The sequence below is a fragment of the Lynx canadensis genome, chromosome E3, assembly GCF_007474595.2.
Source record: "Lynx canadensis isolate LIC74 chromosome E3, mLynCan4.pri.v2, whole genome shotgun sequence".
NCBI classification, from domain to species: Eukaryota; Metazoa; Chordata; class Mammalia; order Carnivora; family Felidae; genus Lynx; species Lynx canadensis.
The window spans coordinates 19,374,798-19,398,886 of record NC_044318.1 but is presented as its reverse complement, the minus strand read 5'-3'; the positions used below and the strand labels follow the sequence as shown (position 1 = coordinate 19,398,886).

The 24,089-nt window shown below is 44.8% G+C and overlaps 1 protein-coding gene and 1 long non-coding RNA gene across 3 annotated transcripts in view; both read right to left on the bottom strand.

Moving 5' to 3' along the window:
* Positions 1-1,876: 1,876 nt before the first annotated feature.
* On the bottom strand, positions 1,877-11,908 carry LOC115504321. Its single transcript, XR_004343062.1, has 6 exons — positions 10,280-11,908; positions 10,069-10,187; positions 8,907-9,065; positions 7,130-7,262; positions 4,593-4,757; positions 1,877-3,079 (listed from the first exon to the last, which is right to left on the bottom strand). It is a non-coding gene; the product is annotated as an uncharacterized LOC115504321 (long non-coding RNA).
* Positions 11,909-17,415: 5,507 nt separating this feature from the next.
* PRKCB (protein kinase C beta) overlaps positions 17,416-24,089 on the bottom strand; it is a 340,854-nt gene continuing 334,180 nt past the window's right edge. The window contains exon 17 of one of the 2 annotated variants that reach the window (XM_030300793.1): positions 17,416-18,068. In XM_030300793.1, the coding sequence (XP_030156653.1) occupies positions 17,916-18,068 (153 nt within the window). In that variant the 3' untranslated portion in view covers positions 17,416-17,915. Of the gene's footprint in view, positions 18,069-19,465; positions 24,086-24,089 lie in introns of those variants that run through there. The other variant, XM_030300792.1, reaches the window with a different exon arrangement.

Sequence of the window (24,089 nt, the reverse complement as noted above, 5' to 3'; positions counted from 1 at the left end):
TTGGCTAATTTTTCAGTTTTCCCCGCTGTGTTGTATTGCACTCAGATCTTTTGAATCTTCTTTTGGAATCAATTTTTTGGCCATCTATATTTTCCTATAATATAACCTAGTTCATCAAAATTTTCTAATTTCCTAGTCTGTATTTAGTTATGCATAATATTTTCTTGCATGTTTCATTTATTTTCCTTAGTGGTAATTCTGATTCATCTTATTCTTTTTTTTTTCTTGATTTCTCTTGTTCTTAATGGTTCCTTGTCTCCCTTCTTCTTGATCAGATTAATTTAAGATTTCCTTTTTTTCTTATTGATCCCCAATACCCACCAAAGATCCACTTTTGAATTTTGTCTCATCCATATCATATTGGGTGTAAGTGTTTTAAAGTTTCAAATATATGCATGGCAGCCTTCCATAATTGTTGACAGAGAGATAGCTTTACCTCTCTTTAAAAAATAGGTAAATCTGTATATAACTATATATACTGTGCATACATACATATGTGTATACACATACATACATATATGTTTTTATGTATAAACTTATATATACATACATATCTATTTTTTTAAACAATTTTTTAAAAGTAGGCTTAATGCCCAGCGCAGAACCCAATATGGGACTTGAACTACAGCCCTGAGATCAAGACCTGATCTGAGATCAAGAGTCAGACACTTAACTGACTGAGCTACCCAAGCATCCCCATACACATCAATTAAAAAAAAGGGGGATATTGGGGCACCTGGGTGGCTGAGTAGGTTAAGCATCCAACTTTGGCTCAGGTCACAATCTCATGGTTTGTGGGTTCAAGCCCTGAGTCGGGCTCTGTGCTGACAGTTTAGAGCCTGGAGCCTGCTTCAGATTCTGTGTCTCCCTCTCTCTCTGCCCCTCCCCTGCTTGCTCTCTCTCTCTCAAAAATAAACATTAAAAAATTAAATAAAATAATAAAATAAAAATAAAAAATGGGTATCTGGAAGGTAGGAGGGCCAGATAGATATTAGATACGTGATCAAGTGATCAAGTTTCCTTTGTCCCCAGAAGTTTCCTTTGTCCCCAGAAGTCTAGATTGTTCATTAGTCTCAATTAACTTTTAAATTACTTTATACTCTTTAATCAATCTGGAATTCACACTGATGTATAGTGTGAGATGAAAATTTAATTTTGCTTTATTTATTCCTCCCCCCCAAATATTAATCAACTGTCCCACTGTCATTTATTGAATATTTTTCTTTCTTGCCTTTGTGTGGCTGCTTTTATTATCTAATAAAGTCAGGTACATGAAAGATTATCTCAGTACCATCTGCTCTATTCCATTGATCTATGTTTCAGTACTTACACACACTATGCTCTTTTCATCTTTGAAACTTTATAGTCCATTTTAGTATCTGTATTCAGTGTGTCCCTTAATTATGTTTCACTTTCAAGTCTTTTGGCCATTTACTTACCTGGTTGAATTTTAGAGTTATTTTGTCAAATTCTCTTCCTCCCCACCAAAGGAAAAGAAGTACAACAAATAAAAATTAGGAGTATGGGGATATTTGTTAGGATTGCAACAAACCTATGTATTTGTTTAGGAAGAACTGACATTATGAAATAATTATTCTTTAATTCCATTCATCTGATCTTGTTTCAAATTCCCTGGATGATTTTTCTTCACATATGTTGCTTCTTGTTCTGTTTATCCTCATTTTAAAAGGGAAGAAATTGGGGCGCCTGGGTGGTTCGGTCGGTTAAACATTTGACTTCGGCTCATCTCAGGTCATGATCTCATGGTTCCTGAGTTTGAGCCCTGCTTTGGGCTCCCTGCTGTCAGTGCAGAGTCTGCTTCGGATCGACTGTCTCCCTCTGTCTCTGCCCCTCCCTCAATCTCTCTCTCTCAAAAAAAATTAAAAATTAAAAAAAAAAGATACAAGGGAAGAAATTGAGTGTTGCCTGAGATTACACGGCTAGTACGCAGTAGAGGCTGGATTTGAACCCATATCCATCTGATGGGGGAGCCTGCCCTCTTAATAATCACTATGCTCCTTTATTTAAGATTATATTATACTAGGAAAGAATGCTAATGACTGTTTTCCAGAGAAGTATCAATTTCATCAAGATTTTCTGGTGTTCCAGCATGAATTGCACATTGCACTTTTAATTGATAATTTTTTAAATTAACTAATGGAAACTATTGTGGCTACCCTCTCCTTCCCATGCCCCTGGCCCACTCTCTCATCCTGAATTCAGAACCTTATGATTTGGGCTTTTCCACACGCGGGTTCGTCAAGCCCGTTGCGTGAGTCGAGAGAATTCTCGCTCAGGATAGAGTGCTCTGGTCAGGCCAAGCAGTTCAAGTCTCGGATCCCAAGGGTCTGGTGTTCAGTTCAAGTTCAGGGTTACAAGGTCCAACTGTATGCCCTTTGGCCAACGCTGAGTAGTTTCCTGGCCTACGTGTCGCCCCCTCAGGTGGGTCCATGGAACAGCCAGAAATGCCACTTTTTTAGAAGTTAACCAGATCCTGTCACTACCCAATGAAAAAGCAAAAACTTCCACATTTCCCATGTTTCTTAGAACAGACCTATGTTCTCTTTACCTTGGTCAACAGGGCCGTGTGAAGTCTGGCCTCACCTCCCTCTTTGTCTTCATCTCGCACCCTGTTTTCTTTCATTCACTTCGAGGCTGTTGTCTTTATTTTGCTTCTTGAATGTGCCAGGTCCTTCGCCCAACCCTGGCTCCCCTCTGGGTGTTTCTGCTGCCCGGGATGCACATCCCACAAAGGCCACTTCCTCGGAGGGGATTGAAGGCAGCTCTTTGGCTCCTACCAGCCTCACTGCTCTTCCCAGCAAGGCTCACACAGCAATGCTGTTATTTATTGACTCGCTTGCTTGTCTGTTTCCTTACCACCCGCCTGCCGCCCTGGAGTCCGCATGCACGAAGTCTTCTCCGCAGTGTCTCCAGAGTCCAGCACAGTGTGGGGCACATGGTAGGAGCTCAATTCATACACGTTGGACCGGGAATCCATGACAATCCATGGTCTTGTGGCATCCTAGCTGTGCGCCTCTGGACAACTTAACTCCTTGAGTACAGTTCTGAACCTGAAAAACTGACAATACCGTGGGGATGTTTTGGGAAAGAAAGAAAGAAAGAAAGAAAGAAAGAAAGAAAGAAAGAAAGAAAGAAAGAAAGAAAGAAAGAAGGAAGGAAGGAAGGAAGGAAGGAAGGAAGGAAGGAAGGAGAGAGAGAGAAAGAAAGAAAGAAAGAAAGGTGAAGCCCTTAACTCTCCATGTGGCACACACAAAGCTCTCAAGAAGCACTAGCACAAATCACCACCCCCCCACCATCATCATCATCACAATTAATTAATAAAAGCGCTGTGAAAGAAGCAGGCAGAGAGTGGCCCAGATGAGATTTTGTAGGATTGGAATCTATTCAGTTTGGAGCAAAATCATACAAGTCAAACAGCTCATTGCTATTTTATTTATTCATTTTTTGCCAGGGCCCAAAGACTGATAATTTTTTACAGGAACTAATTCACCCTGACTGTTGCTCACACCAGCCATTTATTATTACCTCTCACAGTTCTGGGAACTGACCTGGGACCAGCTGTGTGGTGCCGTTCAGAGTCCTTCCCTGGTTGCAGTTAGTTGGTGGCTGGGGCTCGATTCATCCCAGGGGCTTCCCCACTCACGTGTCGATGCTGGCCGTGGGCTGGGACCTCAGCAGGATTCTTCGAGGGAGCACCCACACGTGGCCTCTGCATGGCCGGGCTTCCTGACAGCATGGCAGGTGGGGCCCAAGAGCAGGCATCCCAGGACATGAAGCCAGGTGGACACTCTGTAGCTTTTTCTAGCCTAGCCTTGGGAATCACAAGGCATTACTTCTGCCACATTCTATTTGTGAGAAGCAGCCCAAACTCAAAGGGAGGGGGTTAGTCTCTACCTTTGGGTGGGTGACGAGTCAAAGAATTTGTGGACATGTTTAAGACCACCAAACTAGCCATAATGAGAGAAAACTGGGGTATGGATCAGATGATTCTTTTTCTTTTTTAATTTTTATTTTAGAGAGAGAGAGAGATAGAGAGCGTGTGTACAAGAGCAATGGAGAGGGGTAGCGGGAGAGAGAGAATCTGAAGCAGGCTCCACACTTAGTGCAGAGCCTGATGTGGAGCTGGATCCCATGACTCTGGAAGCATGACCTGAGCCGAAATCAAGAGTCGGTCACTCAACCCACTAAGCCACCCAGGCGCCTTGATTCTTTAATCATCAGCAGAAATAAATACAGTTGTCAAGTGGCTCCAAACATTCACGTCAGCTCTCTCTCCCGGTAGGCATTATGGTTATTATGTTGGAGCGCTAGGTTTGTACCCACCGAGGTTCAAATTCTGGCTCTGCCACCATTAGCCTGGAGACTCTAGGCGAGTTTGCTGGCCTCTCCAGGAAGCGGATGTGATAACAGCAGAAGCACAACGAGCATCGGCACACGGGAGATTCACTATCTCTACTGTCACAGGCACTCCAACCGGGCAGAGGCACACTCCTTCCAAAGGAGGGGACAAGCGTGAGGGTCCCTTTGCCCTCAGCCAGGTCCCTTGGGGACTTGAATTCCACGCTTCTTACCGTTCATGCGGCTCTCAAGTGAGCCCCTCTAAAGGCTGGGTTCCAGGTGCTGGGGTGGGTGGTCATGGCAACAGCCCCGTCGCAGCCGGCGCGTGGCCAGGGACTCAGATTTGCCAGTGTGGGCGCAAACACTCTCTCCCCAGAAAAGCTGCTTGAAGGCATAGACTAGGGGAAGGGAAGGTTAAAAATAAAGAGTGGTCATGTTCGGTTTTGAAATTAAGGAAAGCCTGGACTCAAAGGCCCTTTGATTCTCTTGCTTTGGGAGAGGCAGGCTGTTGATGGAGGCATCATGGAGCTTCCTTCCCTAGAGCTTTTATCCGTGGGAACATGTCGAACCGAACGACTGCACTTCCTGGCTCACAGCTGGGGTCTCCTCTGGAACATTCACGTTTCAGTTGCTTTTCAAGGTTTGTGAACTGGCAGCCCTCGTCCTCAATTTGTCTGAGAGATTTTGAATTTTCAAGCTTGAATGTTGTCGCAGTGGGCACTTACTCTCCAGTTGTTCCCTACCCTCCCTGTTATCTGTGTCCAGACAGCTCGTTTACATCTAATGTTTTCTTGGCTCCAACAGTCATCCAAGTTTGGTTTTGATTCCGCTTCCTTTGGCTTTCGTTTTCCTGCTCTCCCAATGCCAGTAAAACATACCTGTATGAAGTGCCCATGGCGTTGCCAGAACTGTGCTCGGTACTAATCAACTATAACCTCAGTTACTATCCTGGAAATCCTGCCACGGAGGTGATCTCCACTCCACGGAGAAAGCAGCCAAGAATCAGAGGGGTTCGTCGATTTACCCAAAATGACAAGGTTTATAAAAGTGACAAGACTGGTGTTTGAATCTAGGTGGTAGCAGTCAGGCGTTTTTAGTTGTAAGTGACAAAGAAATCCACTTCAAATGGGCTTAATTTAAGAAAAAAAATAATGTGATTGATTGTCTCTAATAGTGTATGTCCGGGTCCAGGGGCTCAAACTCGATCTCCCAGTTCTGGCTTCCTCTCTCCGGCATCATTTTCAGACCAGCCCTATCCTTGTGACAAGACGGCCTCTAGCAATCTCCTAGCCAACAGCCTACCCTCTCACCAACCCTAGTAAAAAAAAAAAAAGAAAAAAAAGAGCTTTTTTTTCCCTCCAGTAGGCTTTTTTTTTTTTTTTTTTAAAACACCCAGGACACGATGACTCTGGTAAGAATCAAATCCCATAATCATCTCAGAACTGATCTTGAGGCCAGAGGTATACAGTGGACTTAGGTCACATCTTCATGCTTGAAGCCTCGGTGGGTTAGCCCCACCTGAACCGAAGTGACAGAAAATGAGGGATGCACTGTATCGCAAGGAATATTGGTGTGCTCTTTTTTTCCAGAAGGGAAAAATGTCCAGTACCTATGCTAGCAAAGACGTTTATGGACTTTCTCATAGGCCTCAGAGGTATTGAGAACCTTCCACTAAGAGTGAATATGTAAGCACATTAGGGACTAGATGGATCTGTGCCTATAATCTTAGCATCTAGAAGGTGACTTTATAATATGAGCTTATAGAGGACACCTGTTGTTGGCATCTCCTAGAACCCATTCCCCTCAGTCTTTTAAAAATTAAAAGACCATTTTCTTCTGGAAAACCACCTATCTCCCATGTAATCCAAGGAGACTGCCTCTTATCTCCACACTATTCCAAGGGCAAACATGTGACCCAGGCTTGAAAAATCTGATATTTATCTCCCTGGTGAGGATAATTAAATTAGAGATGGATATTCAAACCAAGCCAGAAAAACTCCATCCTAACACTTTCATGGGGACCATTGGAAAAAAAGAAATTCTCCTTCCACTCGTATTGCTAAGCTCTGGGGGTAGTGACTGGAGCTTCCAGGGGCAACCAAGAAAATGAACTACAGAGAAAATTAGATGAAGGTAGAGAGGGACAGCTTTCTGATATTGTATGAGTCCCTGGATCCATTTGTACCTGAAGCCAGACAACCCAAGGCTTATTTGGTTACCGAAACAAAGAGATCATGTCTCTCTTTTTTTCTTTTAATGACTCCACTTTGAGTGGCTTATTTGGTTACCGAAACAAAGAGATCACGTCTCTCTTTTTTTCTTTTAATGACTCCACTTTGAGGTGGCTTTTGCCACTTGTAAACCTAAAAGCACATACAAGTGCAATCCCCAGGCAGGAATTGCCCTCCAGGAGGGAACAAGGCTGAAGGACACTCTTCACATTTAGCCAGAGGGAAAGGGAGGGCAGATGGCCCTCTTGTTTTAGGCTGCGGGGTGTCTGAGGGCTGGGGCTCATCCCTAGTGAGGCTCTGTCCTAAACCTTGACCCCTTAGGCACTGCCCGGCTCTGTGGACTTCTTTTTGGAAATTCCCTGGAAGTTATTCCATGGCTGATTAGCAATAGTGATACTAATACTGTTTCCATTGATTTCATCTTTTTTAGCAGAAGTTGTTCTGGAAGAAACAAACTCCTGAACATTTAACGTGGGGCTTAAGCACGCAGGCAGTAGGGTCTGAAAGATCTGCATTCAAGCCCTCATTTGATCACTTACCAGCTGTTTGACCTTATTCAAGTTCCTTGGAACCTCGAGATTCTGCTTTATCGTCCATAAAAATGGGTTGAATGATAACATCCAGCTCCTGCGGTTTATATGAGGCTAATGTGGACTTCGCCTTGGTGAGAACCTAGTGAAAACTCAATAAAAGCTAGTTGTTGTCATCATTATGAAGCAAACTGCATTTCCCCCAAAACGTTCAGTTTTGTGAGTAGTTCAATTAGAAATCTCTCCCTTTGAGGGGCACCTGGATGGCTCAGTTGGTTAAGCATCTGACTCCTGATTTCAGCTCAGGTCATGATCCCATGGTTCATGGGATTGAGCCCCAAGTTGGGTTCTGTGCTGCAAGTGTGGACTCTCTCTTCCTCTCTCTCTGCTCCTCCCCCCTCTCAAAATAAATAAATAAACACTGAAAAAAAGAGAGAAATCTCTCCCATTGCTCTGTTCTTTCTTGCGCTTGGACATTTTGGTAGTGGATGTAACTAGAGGTGATGGGTATTATCGAAGATTTATGAACAGAGTGCAGTTAAGACTTAGACTTAGGAACCTATCCTCTTTTGTGGCTGGGTGGACTTGGACAAAAGGCTCCATCTCTTTGTGACTCAGTTTCCACATAAAATGGGGATGATGGAAATTAGTATCTGTCTCTTTGGAATTAAGTAAATTAATATTTGTAGAGTGTTTAGAAGAGCGACTGGAACATGGTACATGCTCTATGAAGGCTGGTCATCAACTATGTATTTAATGTGGTGCCACATCAAATGGAAACATGGCTCAGTGGCCAAGCACTGACTTCTGGTAGACACCAGCAACTCTGGGAACGTGCTAAGGCTTTGCTGAGTTCCCATTGGTTGGGTCCTCCTGTGGTCTTGCTAATCTCAACATCCCTCAGCAATGCACATTTTGGTGACAGCTCTGGCCATGCCGACATTGTGTGTGGGCTTTAGAAAAATTTTATGTGATTCATCACAAAATTTTTTTTTAATGTTTATTTATTTTGAGAGAGATAGAGAGAGTGAGTGGGGGAGGGGCAGAGAGAGAGGGAGAGAGAGAACCCCAAGCAGGCTCTGCGGCTGTCAGTGCAGATCCCGACGCGGGGCTCGATCCCACGAACTGTGAGATCTTGACCTGAGTCAAAACCAAGAGTTGGACGTTTAACCGACTGAGCCACCCAGGTGCCCCTCATCACAATTCTTTTTTCTTTTTTTCCCTCATCACAAATTTTTAAAGGCAGCCCGCATTCAAAATCTGGCTCTTCCACCTGCTGTCTTATCTAGGGCAAGTTCCTTAACCTCTGAGCTTTCAGCTTCCTCCTCTGTAAAATGGCAAAACTAATGGTCTCTACCTTGTAGGGTTGTTGTGAGGGTCAAGTGAGTTATTACGGTAAAGCCCCAGGATAGGGCTTGACACGCTGTAAATGTTAAATTACTATAGTATTTACATTATTATAATACGTTATTATAACAGCGTCCAGTTAATGAGTTCTGCAAATAAAAGGCCCCCCAAATACCCTCAGCATTCTTTTAAAAGGGCTGAAAATATGTGTCCATTGATTTTGTACATTAGAGGTTTCAAGCTTGTGGCCTGCTTGAAATAAGTATCCAATGGGCATATTTTATTTGCATAGCCTAAGGTTCAAAAAATTAGAATTCGTGGCCCATATTTTAAAATCAGGATGTTTTAAAAAATTAAAAAATAAAAATAAAATCAGGATGTTTTACATAAAAATCCAGACTTCCAGCTTTTCTGGAGGAATGGGAAAATATGGCATTACCGGCCTGTATTCCCGCACATTGTCTCTGGGAGAGGACACCACAGTGGTTGCTCACATCAGACAGGACAAGGTACTCTTCCAGTCAAAAACTCTTGGCTCACAACACTTGTGATTTTCCCCCCTGGAATGCTTCATGCACTTGGCTTATCTGCCTGGCTCCTGTAATAAGGAAAATAATAGCTAACACATATACAAAACATACCATATTTCAGGCACTGTCTTATTTGATCACCACAACAATCCTAAGGGAGAAGTATTAGTATTGTCCCTCACCTTAAGGATGGGAAGTCATGGCTAAGGAAGTTCCCAAGGTTCTGAGCTTACCATTTCACTTTTCTCTAGAATAACCCCTTTATTCTAACCTAGGTAAAGTTTTCTGCAGTTGTATCAGTGAGATGGGAACATGGTCCCAGAGTGTCGATATTCAGTTGTCATGGTCATGTTGGCCAAGAGGGCTTAGTCATGGATGTCTAAGGTCATAACTTAGGGAATTAACTGCCTAATTTCCCCATTGCCCTCAATGTCACCAGACTCATCTCTGATACCCGAGGACAGTCCTACTCAGAATAGAAGCTCCTATCAGAAACCATTGCACTTGAAGTGAGTGTGACCTCCCAACTCAGCCCTGTGCTGTAGGGCATGGAGGAACAAAGCTACCCACAGAAGTTGGTCCATTCTGCTCATCTTTGACACCCCTTCCTAGATGGCTGTACTCACTTCCCAAATGTGCCTAGAATCAAATGAAGATGACACACCCCTATACTGAATGCATTACCCACCTTTCTTTATTAAACCTGTGTCCTTTTTTTTTTTTTTAAATGTTAACTTACTTATTTTGAGAGAGAGAGAAAGAGAGAGAGAGAGGAGGGAAAGCATGAGCAGGGCAGGGAGAGAGAGAGAGAGAATGATAGAGAGAAAGAGAGAATGAGAGAGAGAGAGAGAGAGAGAGAGAGAGAGAGAATGAGAGAGAGAGAGAGAGAGAGAGAGAGAGAGAGAGAGAATCCTAAGCAGGCTCCATGCTGTCAGCACAGAACCCGATGCAGGGCTTGAACTCATGAACCGTGAGATCATGACCTGAGCCGAAATCAAGAATCAGATGCTTAACCGACTCAGCCACCCAGGTGTCCCCTGTGTCCCTTTTTGATAAACATAAAAATCTCACCAAGGCCAGGAGATATCCATAGGCTTTCATCCCAGAGCCTGTGATTCTCGATTGAGAAATTTCTCCATTTCCTACACCGTCCTTTCAGCAAGACTTGGTCTGGCTTTTCTTCCTGAAATCTGTATTATAGAAACAAGACACCTTATTTCCATTTTCTGGTCCTACAATTATGTAATAATATTTGAAGATGTTGTTTCAAAATACGACTCACCCTTTCTTCCAAACCCTGGAGAATCACTGATCTTTGAGTGATTCTCCTGGATATTTAAGAGGATATCTTTATCCAAATGGTAGCTTTGGAGATAATGCCTGACAACTGCTATCAAATGCTTAACATTTGAAAATAAATTCACAAAACACAGAAGATGAACAGATGGTCTGTGAGTTTTGTCCATTCTCTGTAGCTTTCCACCACTCTCTGCTGCATCAGACATAAAGGAGTTGGAGCCAGCCCCAGGTGGGTGTACTTTGAGGGGGAGGTGAGCGGTCCCCGGGCCTGAACCATACAGAGCAACAGCTGTCTTCAGGGGCCCTGCACGAGGGCTACGCCCACAGAGGTGGGGGGTCCTTGCTCCTGGTTCCTGCCGGTGGGGACAGCGCGAATGGGGAAGGGGCTTAAAGTCATCCGGGTCCTCTGGTTGCTAGGACGGCCTTCTTAGTTTCTTTTCATCTTGTTCCCCGGACAATTAGGAGTGAGATTTCACCCCTGCCTGTGCTTGCCTGGGGCGCCCCACATTGGAAGGTGTGCTTCCAGAATCCAGTTTGGTCGATTTACTGGCATCTGGGTCAGACTGTAGGCTACAATCTTGTCCACGCTAGGTGTATCAATTTCTTGGGGTTGCTGGAACAGATGACTACAACCTGGATGGCTTAAAACAGTAGAAATTTATCCCGATCGAATTATCCTCTTAAAACAATAGAGATAGGCAGTTCTGGAGGCCAGAAGGCTAAAATCAAGCGGTGGGTAGGGCTGCGCTCTCTCTGGAAGCTCAAAGGCTCAAAGGGAGACTCTGCTCCTCACCCCTTCCAGCCGCTGGCAGCTGGCAGTATTCCTTGTCTTGCGGCCACATCTGCACCCCAGCTCCCCCTTTGTGTGCCTGTGTTGGCTCCCTTTGCCTCTCTCTGATAAAGATAGCAGTGATGGTGTTGTGGCCCACGCTGGTAATACAGGGTAACTTTTCATCTGAAGATCCTCAGTGTACTCACACCTGCAAAGACCCTTTTCCCCAAGGGTAAAAGCTAGAAAAGGTGACCTTTACAAAGTCCAGGGTTAGGACTGGAAATCTCAGGGCGGTCATTCTTTGACTTACTACATCAGACCAGAGCCTTAGTCTTATCCTTCTTCTCCTCCATTCCAGTCCTGGCCTCTTCCTTTCAGAACAGTCATACAGACCCTGGTGGTTCCTACAAAGTCTGATCCTGGGATGGCTGAAAAAGCACCCTACTGGGAATCAGTAGAACCAGTTTGGTTGGATAGTCTGAGAATCAATCACTTTTTCCTCTTATCTCTTCAGGGATAGCAGTCAAGGTCAAGTGCACCTCTGCTTGCTCACTGCTCTATTGGAATGGTCTCTGTTGATCTTCCTTCTCTTCCCCCAACTCGTGCACTCGTGTTCTCTAAGGTAGATCAGATGTTATCCCTTTGTTGAGAGTCTCTGTAGAAAGACAGAATAAGGGCCCTTCAGAGATGTCCATGTTCCAATCCCTCAGACCTGTGAGCACGTTCCCTCACATGGCAAAAGGGACTTTGAGGATGTGTTAAGCATTGTGAGTTGGGAATATTATCCTGGGTTATCCAGGTGGGTCCAAAATAATCACACTGGGGACAGTCACAGACAGAAAAGGAGACATGACAACACACACAGAGGTTGGAGTGATGTGTTTTTTGTTTTTTGTTTTTTTAAAAAAAATTTTTTTTTCAACGTTTATTTATTTTTGGGACAGAGAGAGACAGAGCATGAACAGGGGAGGGGCAGAGAGAGAGGGAGACACAGAATCGGAAACAGGCTCCAGGCTCTGAGCCATCAGCCCAGAGCCTGACGCGGGGCTCGAACTCACGGACCGCGAGATCGTGACCTGGCTGAAGTCGGACGCTTAACCGACTGCGCCACCCAGGCGCCCCTGTTTTTTGTTTTTAATGTTTATTTATTTTTGAGAGAGACAGAGACAGAGCACGAGTGGGGGAGGGGCAGAGAGAGAGAGAGAGAGACAGAATCCAAAGCAGGCTCTAGGCTCTGAGTTGTCAGCACAGAGCCCGATGCAGGACTTAAACTCACGAACCACAAGATCATGACCTAAGCCGAAGTCGGATGCTCAACTGACTGAGCCACCTAGGCGCCCTGGAGTGATGTGTTTTGAAGGTGACAAGAGGCCATAAGCTAAGGAAATGCAGTAGCCTCTAGAAAGTGAAAAAGACAAGGAAACAGATTCTCCCCTAGAGCCTCCAGAAGGAATCTGTTCTTCTCACACCTTGATCAGTAAGACTGATTTTGGACTTCAGGCCTCCAGAACTGTAAGATAACAAATGTGTGTTGTGTTAAGCCAGTTTGTGATCATTTGTTACAGCCACAGCAGAGGGAATGAATACGGTGTCCACGGGATTCTCACTGGACTTAGAACAAAGTCAAGCTTCTCACCAAGGTTGACAAATGCCTACCAGATCTGTCCCCTGCCTTCCTCTCTGGCTTTGTCTCCACCACTTTGCCCGGTTCTTACTATTCTCCCTGTGCTGGTCTTCAGCAGGCCAGGCCTCACGCTCTGGCCTTCGCTGTCCCCTCTGTCTGCAATGCTTTGCTCTGGCTCCTTGTCACTCAGATAAAACTAGCACCTTCTCACGGAGGCCTTTCTTGAGCATTTGGGTTAAATAGCTGACAATCCAACCATCCCATCCCTGCCAGTATTTATTTATTTTTTTTCATAGCACTTGCTGCCGTCTGCAATCATGTTATTCACTGTTTAACATGAATCCCTCCTGGAGCATCAGCTGCATGAGAATAGGGCCCATGTTTTGTTCCCATCTGGATCAGTCATTGGTCCTAAAGAAGGATTTATCGAAGGAATGAATGAATGAAAGATATTCTTTCATTTTCAGCTCTAATAATTTCTCTCTGCAGTCATGGACTGTTTGACATAGCTTCAGCCTTTGTAGCATAAGAGCAAATCACCCTCAAGCCCAGGTTTGAGGCAGGAGATGATAGAGGATGGGATCTGGAGGCCTTTTCTGCTTGTGCCTTTCTTCAATCAGTTTCCTCTCCCTTAATAATATTTTTAAATATTTCCCCCTTTCCCCCTTCTTCCCTGTAGGCCCTCCTCTGGGTTCTGTCTACTTACAACCAGTGGCACTTCTCGAGGATAATCTTGGGGTCAGATACCTTCAGGGGCTCCTCCACTAAAGTTGCCATGGTTGCTTTTGGCCTTCTGCTGCTTAACTAGGGCAGTGATGTGAATCTGATGCTGCTCATGTTTAGGGGCTCAAGGAAAACTCCTCTATTTTGAGACTAAGGGCCTTTAGTTCTTGTGGGCTTACATAAATGATGATTTCTGTTCCATTCACAAGGGGCCTGAGTCTTTTGATCCCAGGAATAAGTCGTTTCCATTTGGATACATGATGTCAGTCTGCTTACCCACAGCAGCTCAGAAACTCTCGGTCAGGGGAAGGATGACCATAGTGCCTCCTCCCACCCTCCACTTTACCTCAAGGGGGAGGGTTGATCTGATCCATCAAGATCGTGCACATGCATTAGACACAGTGCTAAGACCCCTTTTCTCTCCCATACTCCACCCTGTATTATGTCTCTTAGAGGAAACCTTTTCCATCCACGTGGTAGGCAGGTTCTCACATGGCTCTCACTAAGTCTCTGCCTTGCCTATTTATGCCTTGTATAGTCTCTTCTCCTTAAGCATGGGCTGGACCTAGTAACTTGAATGGAACTTCCAGCTTAGAGGTATTATCGCTATACTGTCTTTTTAGCTGGTACACTTTGATAAAGCAAGATGACATTTTGGAAGAGTGCATATGGTAAGGAACTGAGGGCAGCCTCCAGCTAGGAACCACTGAGGAATTGAAGCTGTCAGTCAAATTCCTCACAGGCAACTGAATCCTGCCAGCAACCATGTGAGTGAGCTTAGAAGTGGATTCTTCCCTAGTTGAACCTTCAGATGAGACCACAGACAGTGACGGCCTGAGCCAACACCTTGATTGCAGCTTGTAAGGGAGCCTGAATCAGAGGACCCAGCTAAACTGCCTGGATTCCCAATCCACAGAGACTGTGAGCCAAGAAGTGTGTTGTTTTAAGATGGTAAGTTTTGGAGTAATCTGTTAACAGCGATAGATATGTAATACAATCCACATGACATCTAGGAATTCTCTATGCAATACAGCTCACGTTAGAATTAAGATCCCACATTGGGATATGCAGTCCAATCTTCAAATAGTAATCAACGTTTTATTTGCTAGGCACTGTCCTTTTTGTATTTATTCCCTCTTGGGCCTTGTGGGGGAGAGTGACCGGTTGAAACAGAATTGGATATTGCTGTGTCTCTTGTCCAAATACCATTTTAATCTTAACCTGACATCTGGCCTAATTTGCGCAGGCTATATGCTAGGGAGAGTTGCATTTAGGGGACAAAATCCATAGTGGAGAGAGCGTGGTTCAATCATTGGGCAAGGGCTCTAGAATTCAAACTTTTATTGCTTTCAGAAGTCAGGATTCACTTTTGGAGCCAGCGCTGCAGGTCTAGGAAATGATAAACAGCAGAATTCCATGTGGGTCAAAGCAATTTCAGATCAAACCCAGCAAAGACAGGACCTGAGATATTTGGCTTTAGGGCTTTTACAGCCAGATATTGATAGATGGCACTGGATTGAGTGTCCCAGATTTGGTTCCTATTTATCTTGCTTTGCATTCCTCTCTGATTTTTCCAGCATCTGTTTGTGTATGAGGTTAGAAAAAGAACCACAGCAGAAATAACATCTGAAGATTTCAAAATGTTGTCCTCATTGGTTTATAAAGCCTGTACCATCAGCTCCCCAGTTGGCACTGGTATTCAGTTGACAAGCCTGAACTCTGGAACCATGTCTTTGTATGTTGAGATTGAAGAGACAAATAAGAAGACTGACTTCTGGTGGTCCATAACCATGGGGAAGCCCAGGTAGTTTTCTGGCAATTTCTTTCCCATCTATCTAATTTCTCTAATGCTCCCTAAGTTCATGAGTAGCTCCATTGCGGGACTGGGTAGTAGATACAAAATTGGTCACTTCTGAGATTAGATGGCTTCCATACTGGTCACTGGGGAAAGCCACTTGCCATGTGCAGACAGTCCTATGGAGATGTCTGTCTGGTGAGGAACTGAAGCTTCCAACAACCATGTGAGTAAGCTTTAAAGTGAATCCCATCTCCCCTTCGTTGATCCTTCATATGTTAACTGCAACCCTGGCCATCAGCTTGACTGCAACCTCATGAAAGGTATTATGCCAGGTAAGCCACACCCAGCTTTCCTGCCTGTAGTGATTGAGAAGCAATACATATTTGTTGCCTCAAAGTTTTGAAGTAACTTGTTATACAGCAATAGATAACTAATGCAATGTAGGTCTGGCCAAACTACCTCCCCCAACTCCCCGCTCTACCCCAGACCTAGTCCTTGGTTTAGGACTGTGCATGTGACCATGCTGAGTCAATCAGAGTAAACTGCTCCCACTCTTTCTCACTGGACATGATCCTAGGAAGAGAAGAGGCTGGGGCTTCTGCATCTTCTTGTCCTTGTGAGTGGAAAGTTCTGGGATGTCTTGTTGGTCTCTATATCCTCAGCACCCAGAATTGTGCCTGGCTCAAAGGAGCTGCTCAATAACTATGAAGTGAAAGGTGGGTTTGTATCCAGCAGAGAGAGAAAAGATGAGGGGAGTGCTCAGAAGTACAACAGCAAGCTCTTCTCTAATACCATCTTAAATGGAACATGTCATCAAACATCTATAGAAATCCAGTTATTTTTGTTTTCTCCATGTGATGCATAGAACACACAGTTTCTTCCTTACGTTTAAGTTGGCTTTCCCCAATGTTAACTGGCAGAATTTCTAAAATTCTGCAAAGAACGTACTAGGATCAATGGATTCACTGCATCTGCCCGATGCTCCATTTACTGGGCGTTTTCCAAGGAGGCAGGAGATGAATAAATTTTGTGGAATCATAATGTACTTGGTGTGACAGGTTTGCTCTTTTCTGCTACCCACTAGCATCAGCAGCAACAAAGGCATGTGCTATAGATTGGATTAGTACATCTTTCAAAAGGAAAATAGAAGCATGATTTCATTCAGAGAAGAAGATATTAGGCTGACACCCAGTGATTCATTAATGTGCCACTCTGATCTCAGAGACTGGGGCTCCTTCTCATGCCAAACATATGGCATATTTTATTTTCCTTTCCTCTCCTGGCCTCCCTGGGGAAGTAGGGTTGTGGAGAAAAGGGCATACACTTTTGTTGTTGTTGTTGTTGCAGATGCTGAATTAGAAAATAGGAAAAGGTAAGTCGTTTGACAAATAGTGACATCCTCATTGACCGCAGAAAAGTGTTGCTTCTGTACTGACAGTGACCTCCTTGCTTTTGTCGTAGCTGGGATGAAATTTTTGTTAAGTACTTTGTGCCCGAGGATTTCATACACCAAGCCACACTGATTGGATCACTGAGTGGATACTCTGATTCTGGGCACAGGAAAATTATTGAGTCCATTAAGTGTGAGATTTGCAAATGGCAGAAGTCTCGACCTCAAATTTACAGCAGCCAGGTAAGTGGATGGAGAGTGTGACACAATAGGGCATAGTGGAGACTTTGGTGGAGTGAGAATCCGACTGCTTTTATAACTTTTTTTTTTTTTTTAAGAGAGAGAGTGCACGTAAGTGGGGGAGGCGGCAGAGGGAGAGAGAGAGAAAATCTTAAGTAGGATCTACACTCAGCACAGAGCCCGACGTGGGGCTTGATCCCATGACCCTCAGATCATGACCTGAGCTGAAATCAAGAGTCAGACGGTCAACTGACTGAGCCACCCAGGCGCCCCAGAGCCCACACCGTTTTAAAGGAGACAGCCATTTCTCAGTTCGGTGGAATTATTTCCACGTGGAAACCAGGCCGAGGGCTATTAGTCTCCCAATTTTTTTTTTCAAGTGAATCTTATTTATATAAGTGAATCAAAATTTATATAAAGTATCCCATTTTTAAATGTTGACAATGATTTCAATGAAATAAAATTGTGTGCCTGTGAAACAAAGCTCATCCACTGGCTGCCTCAGCTTATGGCTCTCAGTTTATAACCCCTGTACCAGGACCTATTTAAAAGCAGACATGTTAACAAGAGAGTTTGCATATATTAACTCAGTTTAATTATATCAATTCTTAAACAAAAAATTTCCTCCAAGAGACAATAGTTCACGGTAACTGCAAAGCTCACTCACAATTTTTAAAAATACCAGTCATGCTTAGCATTCAAAGAAGATAGGGTAGAATAACTGTAAAAACATTTACTGGGAACATCAGCCTCTGACTTTAAAAATTACAAATACTGAAGCGTTTTGGTATCAGACACAGTAGTTTTGACGTCGTCTGTTCATTTGATGAGTTTCTGGAAGTTTGGAAAATTGTACCTCTATAATTGGATAAAGCGCTTACTCTAAACTAAACATTTTCAAATGTAGAAAACAAACTAGCAAGCTACACATACAAAGAAAAGCCCTCTAGGACAAGCCCTCCACATGTTGAATGCCAGCAAATGCACCATGGATCCTGGAAGACTAGAATTGATACATACACTTGGCCTGAAGTCTTAACACTTCAGGCTTGACAATGGAGTCTGCATTCACCTACACATTAATGACAAACTCTGGGTTAGTATAGGAGAAGCCAGCAAATTCATTTTGGTCCAAGTTCATGATGAAGAGTTTATCAGTAGGCGTGAGTTCCACAGGCTGTCTGGTGAACTCTTTGTCGAAGTTGGAGGTGTCTCGCTTGTCTCTCTGCCAAATGGAAAGCAAACACATTAACATGGCATAAGAAGGAGGCACGACCCACACCTGCCAGTTAGTGGGAAGCCGATGACATCTCATGGGCAGAGTCAGAAAGAGCCCTGTGCTGAGTTTTTTAGCAGGTGCATTGTGGCATACTACCCCTGGCTTTCATTTCACATTGTATGTTGTCTTCAGGAGAGAACATTTGGTGGAGATTGCCTAAGAAAAGAAATGAAACATGAATTTCTGTAAGGATTGCCATACAGTGGTATGTGTGTATGTGCGTGTGTGTGTGTGTGTTCAGTTTTCTTTGGCTTTGAGATGAACTGAATTGGAAACAACTTCTTACCATGCAAAATGCAATAGAACTAGTCATGGGGTAGAACTAGTCCAGTGCAGCGACCCCTGTGGCTAGGAGGCTCCTTTCTTTAAAAAGGAGAACAGGTGCACCACCACTCAGCTCCCAAGAAGGTAGAGTGGCATGTGGGGACATCAGATGGCTGCCTGATGAAAGGAGCTGACCACTGTCCACCCCACATCCCCTGGTGCAATCTAGGCTTTGAAGGGATGCTCATAAATCCACCCACAGACTAGAATTTGGGTCTTCGTCAGCCACAGGCTCTCTCCAAGGACGTTTACAGCATGTATCTAGTTAACAAACTATAAGAAACAAAACCCAAAGCTTTAAGTCAAGTCTGTAAGGGCAGCCTTAAAACAAACAAATATTCTATTCTGGTGAGTCTGAAATTTCTTTTTTTCTGGTGGGGGGGACATTGATTGCAGTTTACTGACCACAGTTTGGGGCAATCTTTTCCAGGGAACGTCAGAATGTGGGCTAATGACAACATCTCACAGCTGTATAATGTTCTCACCTCCTCAGGGTCCTTCAGCCTATTGTCCCCTGCAATTCTCACCACCCAAAGGCAGGGGAGCTGGAGTCCTCACCCTCCATGGTTTGACATATGAGAGAACTGGGGTGCAGGAAGATACAGTGACTTGCCCAAGGTTGTACAGTGGGTTAGTGATCTTCACTTGACCACACTGCTTTTAATTCACCTCAGCCCCTCTGACTGGGGGGAAAGCCTGATGGCTGGTTTATTACTGGATAGCCAAGAAGGCCAGAGTTTGCCTGGTAGAAGCCAGAGCTGGGTCAGACTGTAAAGAGGGGAGGCTCAGTGAGTACTGACTGATTTGCTGGAGTTCGGCCAATTGCCACCCATGCTTTAGGTTTAGCTCCTAATGGGCGCTGACTGGTAGGGTTTCTCATTGCTGGGCTCACGCCTCTTCGCCAAATACCTCCCACAAGAATTCCTTCTTTTAGGATGCTCCTTTGAGATGGGCAAAGTGTCCCTGGGAAGTTGCCACTTACTCTTGGTTGTATGTGTTGTGGTGTGGGAATGGGAAGCGGGGAGTATAAGCAACACACTCGAGGAAGTGTAGCCAGACTGCAGTGGGCACAAGATGTCAATGGAGCTGTTTTCTAGACGGTGGGCCATCTCCTGCCATGTCCCACCCACTCTGCTTCGTCTTGTCCTGCCTGATGTCAGCCTGTCCTGTGCTGTCCCAGGCACTGCTGGTGTTATTTCCTGTGTTCAGAGAAAGCTCAAATGTCACCTCTTCCTAAGGGAAGTGCCTGTACATCCCTCTCTGGACCTACAAGTCATACATTGGCACCCTTTTAATCATCTTCATTGCACTTACTTATTATCAGACATTGTCTTGTTTACTTATTGCCTCTCTCCAGGTAGGGAGGGTCCTTGCCTGTTTCTTCACTATGGTATTTCCAGTGCCAAGAATAATGCTTGGCACACTGCAGGCTGTCCACAACTATTTGTTGAGTGAATGAACCAGTCAATGAACGAAGACTTGACTAAGGATGAGCCTCTTTGCTTTTTTCCAATTTATACTTGTCCTTGAGTCAGAGACTACCCTCCATAGCAAAGCAATGAAACTCTTCCCACTGATCCTATGGGTCCCTCACATTGGCCTCTGTCCATTTTGAGCTGCAGTATGGATTGAACTGTGTTAGGTCCCTTCAAGGTCTGAGAGCTCCACGATGGTATGTGGGCGCCAAGAAGGCAGGCACTTGCCTCCTTTCAGGTCTCTCCTGGGAACATCGACCCCATCTGGCCTTCCCTGCCTTTGGGCATCCCTGGAGGTTCCCTTACCACGAGCCCCAGCTTTCAAAGCTCTTCCCCATCTGTTGTGCTGGTGAGGTCTCGTGCTTCAAACAGCCACATGGTCCAAATAGAACCTGCCATTCTAGATTTTGTCTTCCAGGCAGATCCCCCTAGGAAATACCCCTGAATTTTACCCTAGAAGGTAGGAGAGGATGGGCCTCTCCTTTTTGGGTTGATAGCATCTGAAGCCACGTGAGCATAGCATCACTCATGCAAGGAGGGTTATCAATTCCACTGGCCTTCTATTGATTCCCCAAGAAGGCCATTATGGTCCTACCCTTCCTTAGAAGAGGTACAGGTGAGTGAGAAGTCTCAGAAATGCCAAGAGGGACCCTTGGCATACCAGCAGACAATTAGCCATGGCCAACACGGACTGTGTTTAGGTTTCTTTGGATTTTATTTAATTTCTTTTTAAAAATTCTTTCTTAATTTAAGTTCTTTTGGAAGATCTCAGCTTGTCTCATCTAGAAGAGCCAGGCAGGGTCAAGCTGGGGGCAGTGTGCTGGCAGAACTGCATCTCCCTGAGGGCTGGAAAGGATGCCTGCAGGATGATAAACTCTAAGAAGCAAGACTCAGGCCTCAGAACTGAGCTGTAAAACCAGTTACCTCTCTCTCTATGGGGATCTGTCTCTGTTCAAATCTTGGTGATTTTGTGGTCTGTTCAAGCACGGAGACTGTGCCTTTGGTCTTCTGGAAGAAACCCACCCCGCCACCATCTAGCCTGTGTCCTTCCCCGCCCCCCCCCCCCCCCACATTGCACTCGAGGAATGCCCCAGAAATCCGGGTCAAGAGAGCATTGCTGCATTTCCTCCTTCAGCCTCAAACTATGGTCTGCAGAGAGAAAGACGGGCCCTGAAGACTTCTGATGACTTTTTCTTTCTTGTAAGAAGGCTCCACCGACTAACTCAGAGACTGGTTATCTCTAGATCACATCATGCTTTCAATCACTTATTTAGCGGCAGTGGCATCTGTAGGGCTCCCTACTGTGCTGCTGACACCCAGCAGAGAGCCTGACACTCAGCTGGTGCTCAACGAATGCTTCCCAGATGAACGGAGAGTGGAATACATGGACGATGGCACAATGATGTGGAAAAATCTTTCTTCCTGAATAAATTTGCAAAGCGTTGCCCGGAGATTACATATGCTGAAAGCTCTGTTTCTTGGTCTTCCTTGTACTTAAAACATTGATAGAAAAGGAAACTGCAGGAACTCTGACCAAGGATCCCTCACTTCCACAGAGGCCTTTGTTGACCAGCCCTCAGCAAGGTGTGTTAGGGGAACAAAGACTTTGGCTTGAGTACCTCTTTCTGCAAACTATTAAACTATTTTGAAAAAATAATGGCAGCAATTTGGAAAATGTAGAGTGTGGTGTGTATATACAATATATTTTTTCTATCTATCATCTTATCTATCTATCTATCTATCTCATCTATCATCTATCTATAGCTACCTATCTACCTATCTTACATTGTTCTCTAAAGTTGTCTCAAATAATCTGTCAGTGGCCCAATGCTTCTGTATGGTTTTTATCTTCCTGACAGCATGTCCAAGGAAAGACCTGGTGACCCAACAGCCAGACGAAGGACCTCAAATAACTTGCCTGTTGGTGGGCATGGCTCAGAGACGCCAGCTATAGAGTGGAAAGAGTCTTGCACCGAATCAGGAAACCTGGATTTGCACCCCAGCTGACTGACCTTGGGCAAGTCACTCCTTCTCTCCAGATGCCAGTTTCCCCCACAATAAAATGGGGGTGGAGGCTTCCGCCCCAATTTCCCTCCTTCTCTAACTTCCTGAGCTCATCAGCTGAGACTTCAAGTTTGCCACACATGAGGTCCTGCAGCAAGGAGACGCGGAGGGCAGACAGGAGCGAGCCAGGGGCCTCTCTGCCTGTGCAAATCCAAAGCACGCTTTTCTTAAAGATGAGAAGTCTTACTTCAACGGCATTAGTCAAGTTTTTAAAGTTCTCCTGATGGTCTCTTAGAAGCCCTGGTGCTTCTGGAAATCACTCGACTTGTGATAGGAATTCTCTGTAGGGCTGCCTGAGAATAGAAGGAGGCAGTAGGCAAGGATGGGAAACACCCTGCTGTCCTCGTCCACTCAGGCAGAAACAGGATTTCTCCCACCCGAGGGCTTTCCTTGGCTTCTGGGGGCTCACAAAGCTGCTTGCAAGAAAGAATATTTAGTCCAAGCTGGGAGGAGTGGTGATTTTGATAAGAAAATCAAGATCTCCAGCCATGCTCCTAGCTGGCCCCTAAACTTGACTCTGGCTTTGAGCTCCGATATCGTTGGAAGCCTCAGCCAGCTGATCCCATCCCACTACAGGCCACCAGAAGTCCCTGAATGGTCCCCAGCCCTGGCCTCTCTGACCAGCTGAACCCTGGGGCTGAGGTTAAAATCTGGGTTTAGTTCCTTTCTGTCCCAAAGCCTGAGGAGCCCTGCTTTGTAGTTTGGGTCCACGTTTTTCAAAGAGCCGTTTTCTTGAAATAGCATTTCTTCTTTTTTTTTTTTTTTATTGTATCTCGATGCTAGAAAAAAAATGGCACAGAACAGATATCCAGATACAAATGGACATTTCCACAAACATCTTGCAAAACAACATCAAAGTGAAGAATACGACTGTCTATGTTTCAGGAAATGGTGTCTTTCTCAGAGTGCTTATTTAGTTTCCCAAAACAGCCACAAACCTAGGCGAATCCCTTCCACCCAGGCATGGGTCTGCCAGGCTCCAGAGCCGCCTTCTCGACAAATCAAAGCAGGTCATTGTGGTTAATAACACTGGGACACATATTTCAAAGCATGTGTAACAAAGTGGTTTTTTTTTTCTTTTTGCGTTTGAACAACAACAGAAATAAAACCCCAAAGCAAATAAAATTTGAAATGTAATGTAAAACCACGGTCCTCTGGGACCTTGCTAGAGTGACCATGTCTTTTCAGGGAGTGGTGCAAATGCCCTTTGCAAGTAGTTTGAGGATGAAGGTGATCAGGGATGCAGAGGATCAGAAATCACAGCATTGGAGGTGGTGCCCGAGCTGGCTGCCTTTTGACTGACCCCTTGAGGTACTTTTAGATTGAGACTGTCTAAAAGCACACTCTCGGCATTTTAAAAGGGCCGAGATAATCGTCTTAACTTTGAGTCTAAAAAAAATAACAAATAAAATTTTATTTTTAGCATGCGGCTCACGGTGCCTCCAAACCGGGCAGAATGGAGGGCTTCCCTCTAAGTGAAAGCCACCATATACTTGGATACACTCCAAGCTCTGGGTCCGGCAGGAAGGGAGAGAATACTGCTAGCGTCCGATCATCGACTCGCTTGGTGGGAATAATCTAGACTGGATGCTTGGAGTTGGAAAAACGTGTGAAATGGGAGCGCTGGAAAAAAAGGGAGAGAAAGCAGGCATTTTCTGTCCCCACTGGATCTACTGAGCTGACACACTGGCGAACGTGGATTGTAAGAGGACTTTGCGAATGTGCTAATTATGCGGCAACATTTTCGCCATGCCATCTGCATAATCCCATCTCACAGAGATGCTCCAAACGACCTGAGGACATTTGGGTTCTGAAACATGGTCACTCTAGTCTCGTCAGCAAATAAAACATGGATGCAACGTTGCAACGAAAAAAAGATGTCACCACGATAGCCGTTGAGCTTGAATGACAGAAATGAAGGACGGAGGTCTACACATCTACTTAGCTCTTGACTTCAGGTTTTAAAAATTCAGAGTTAACAAAGGAAAATCCTTCGAATTCTGATTGGTCAATATTCCTGATGACTTCCTGGTCGGGAGGTGTTAGGACGGGTGGATGGCGGGTGAAAAACCGGTCGAAGTTTTCAGCATTTCGCCCACACTAT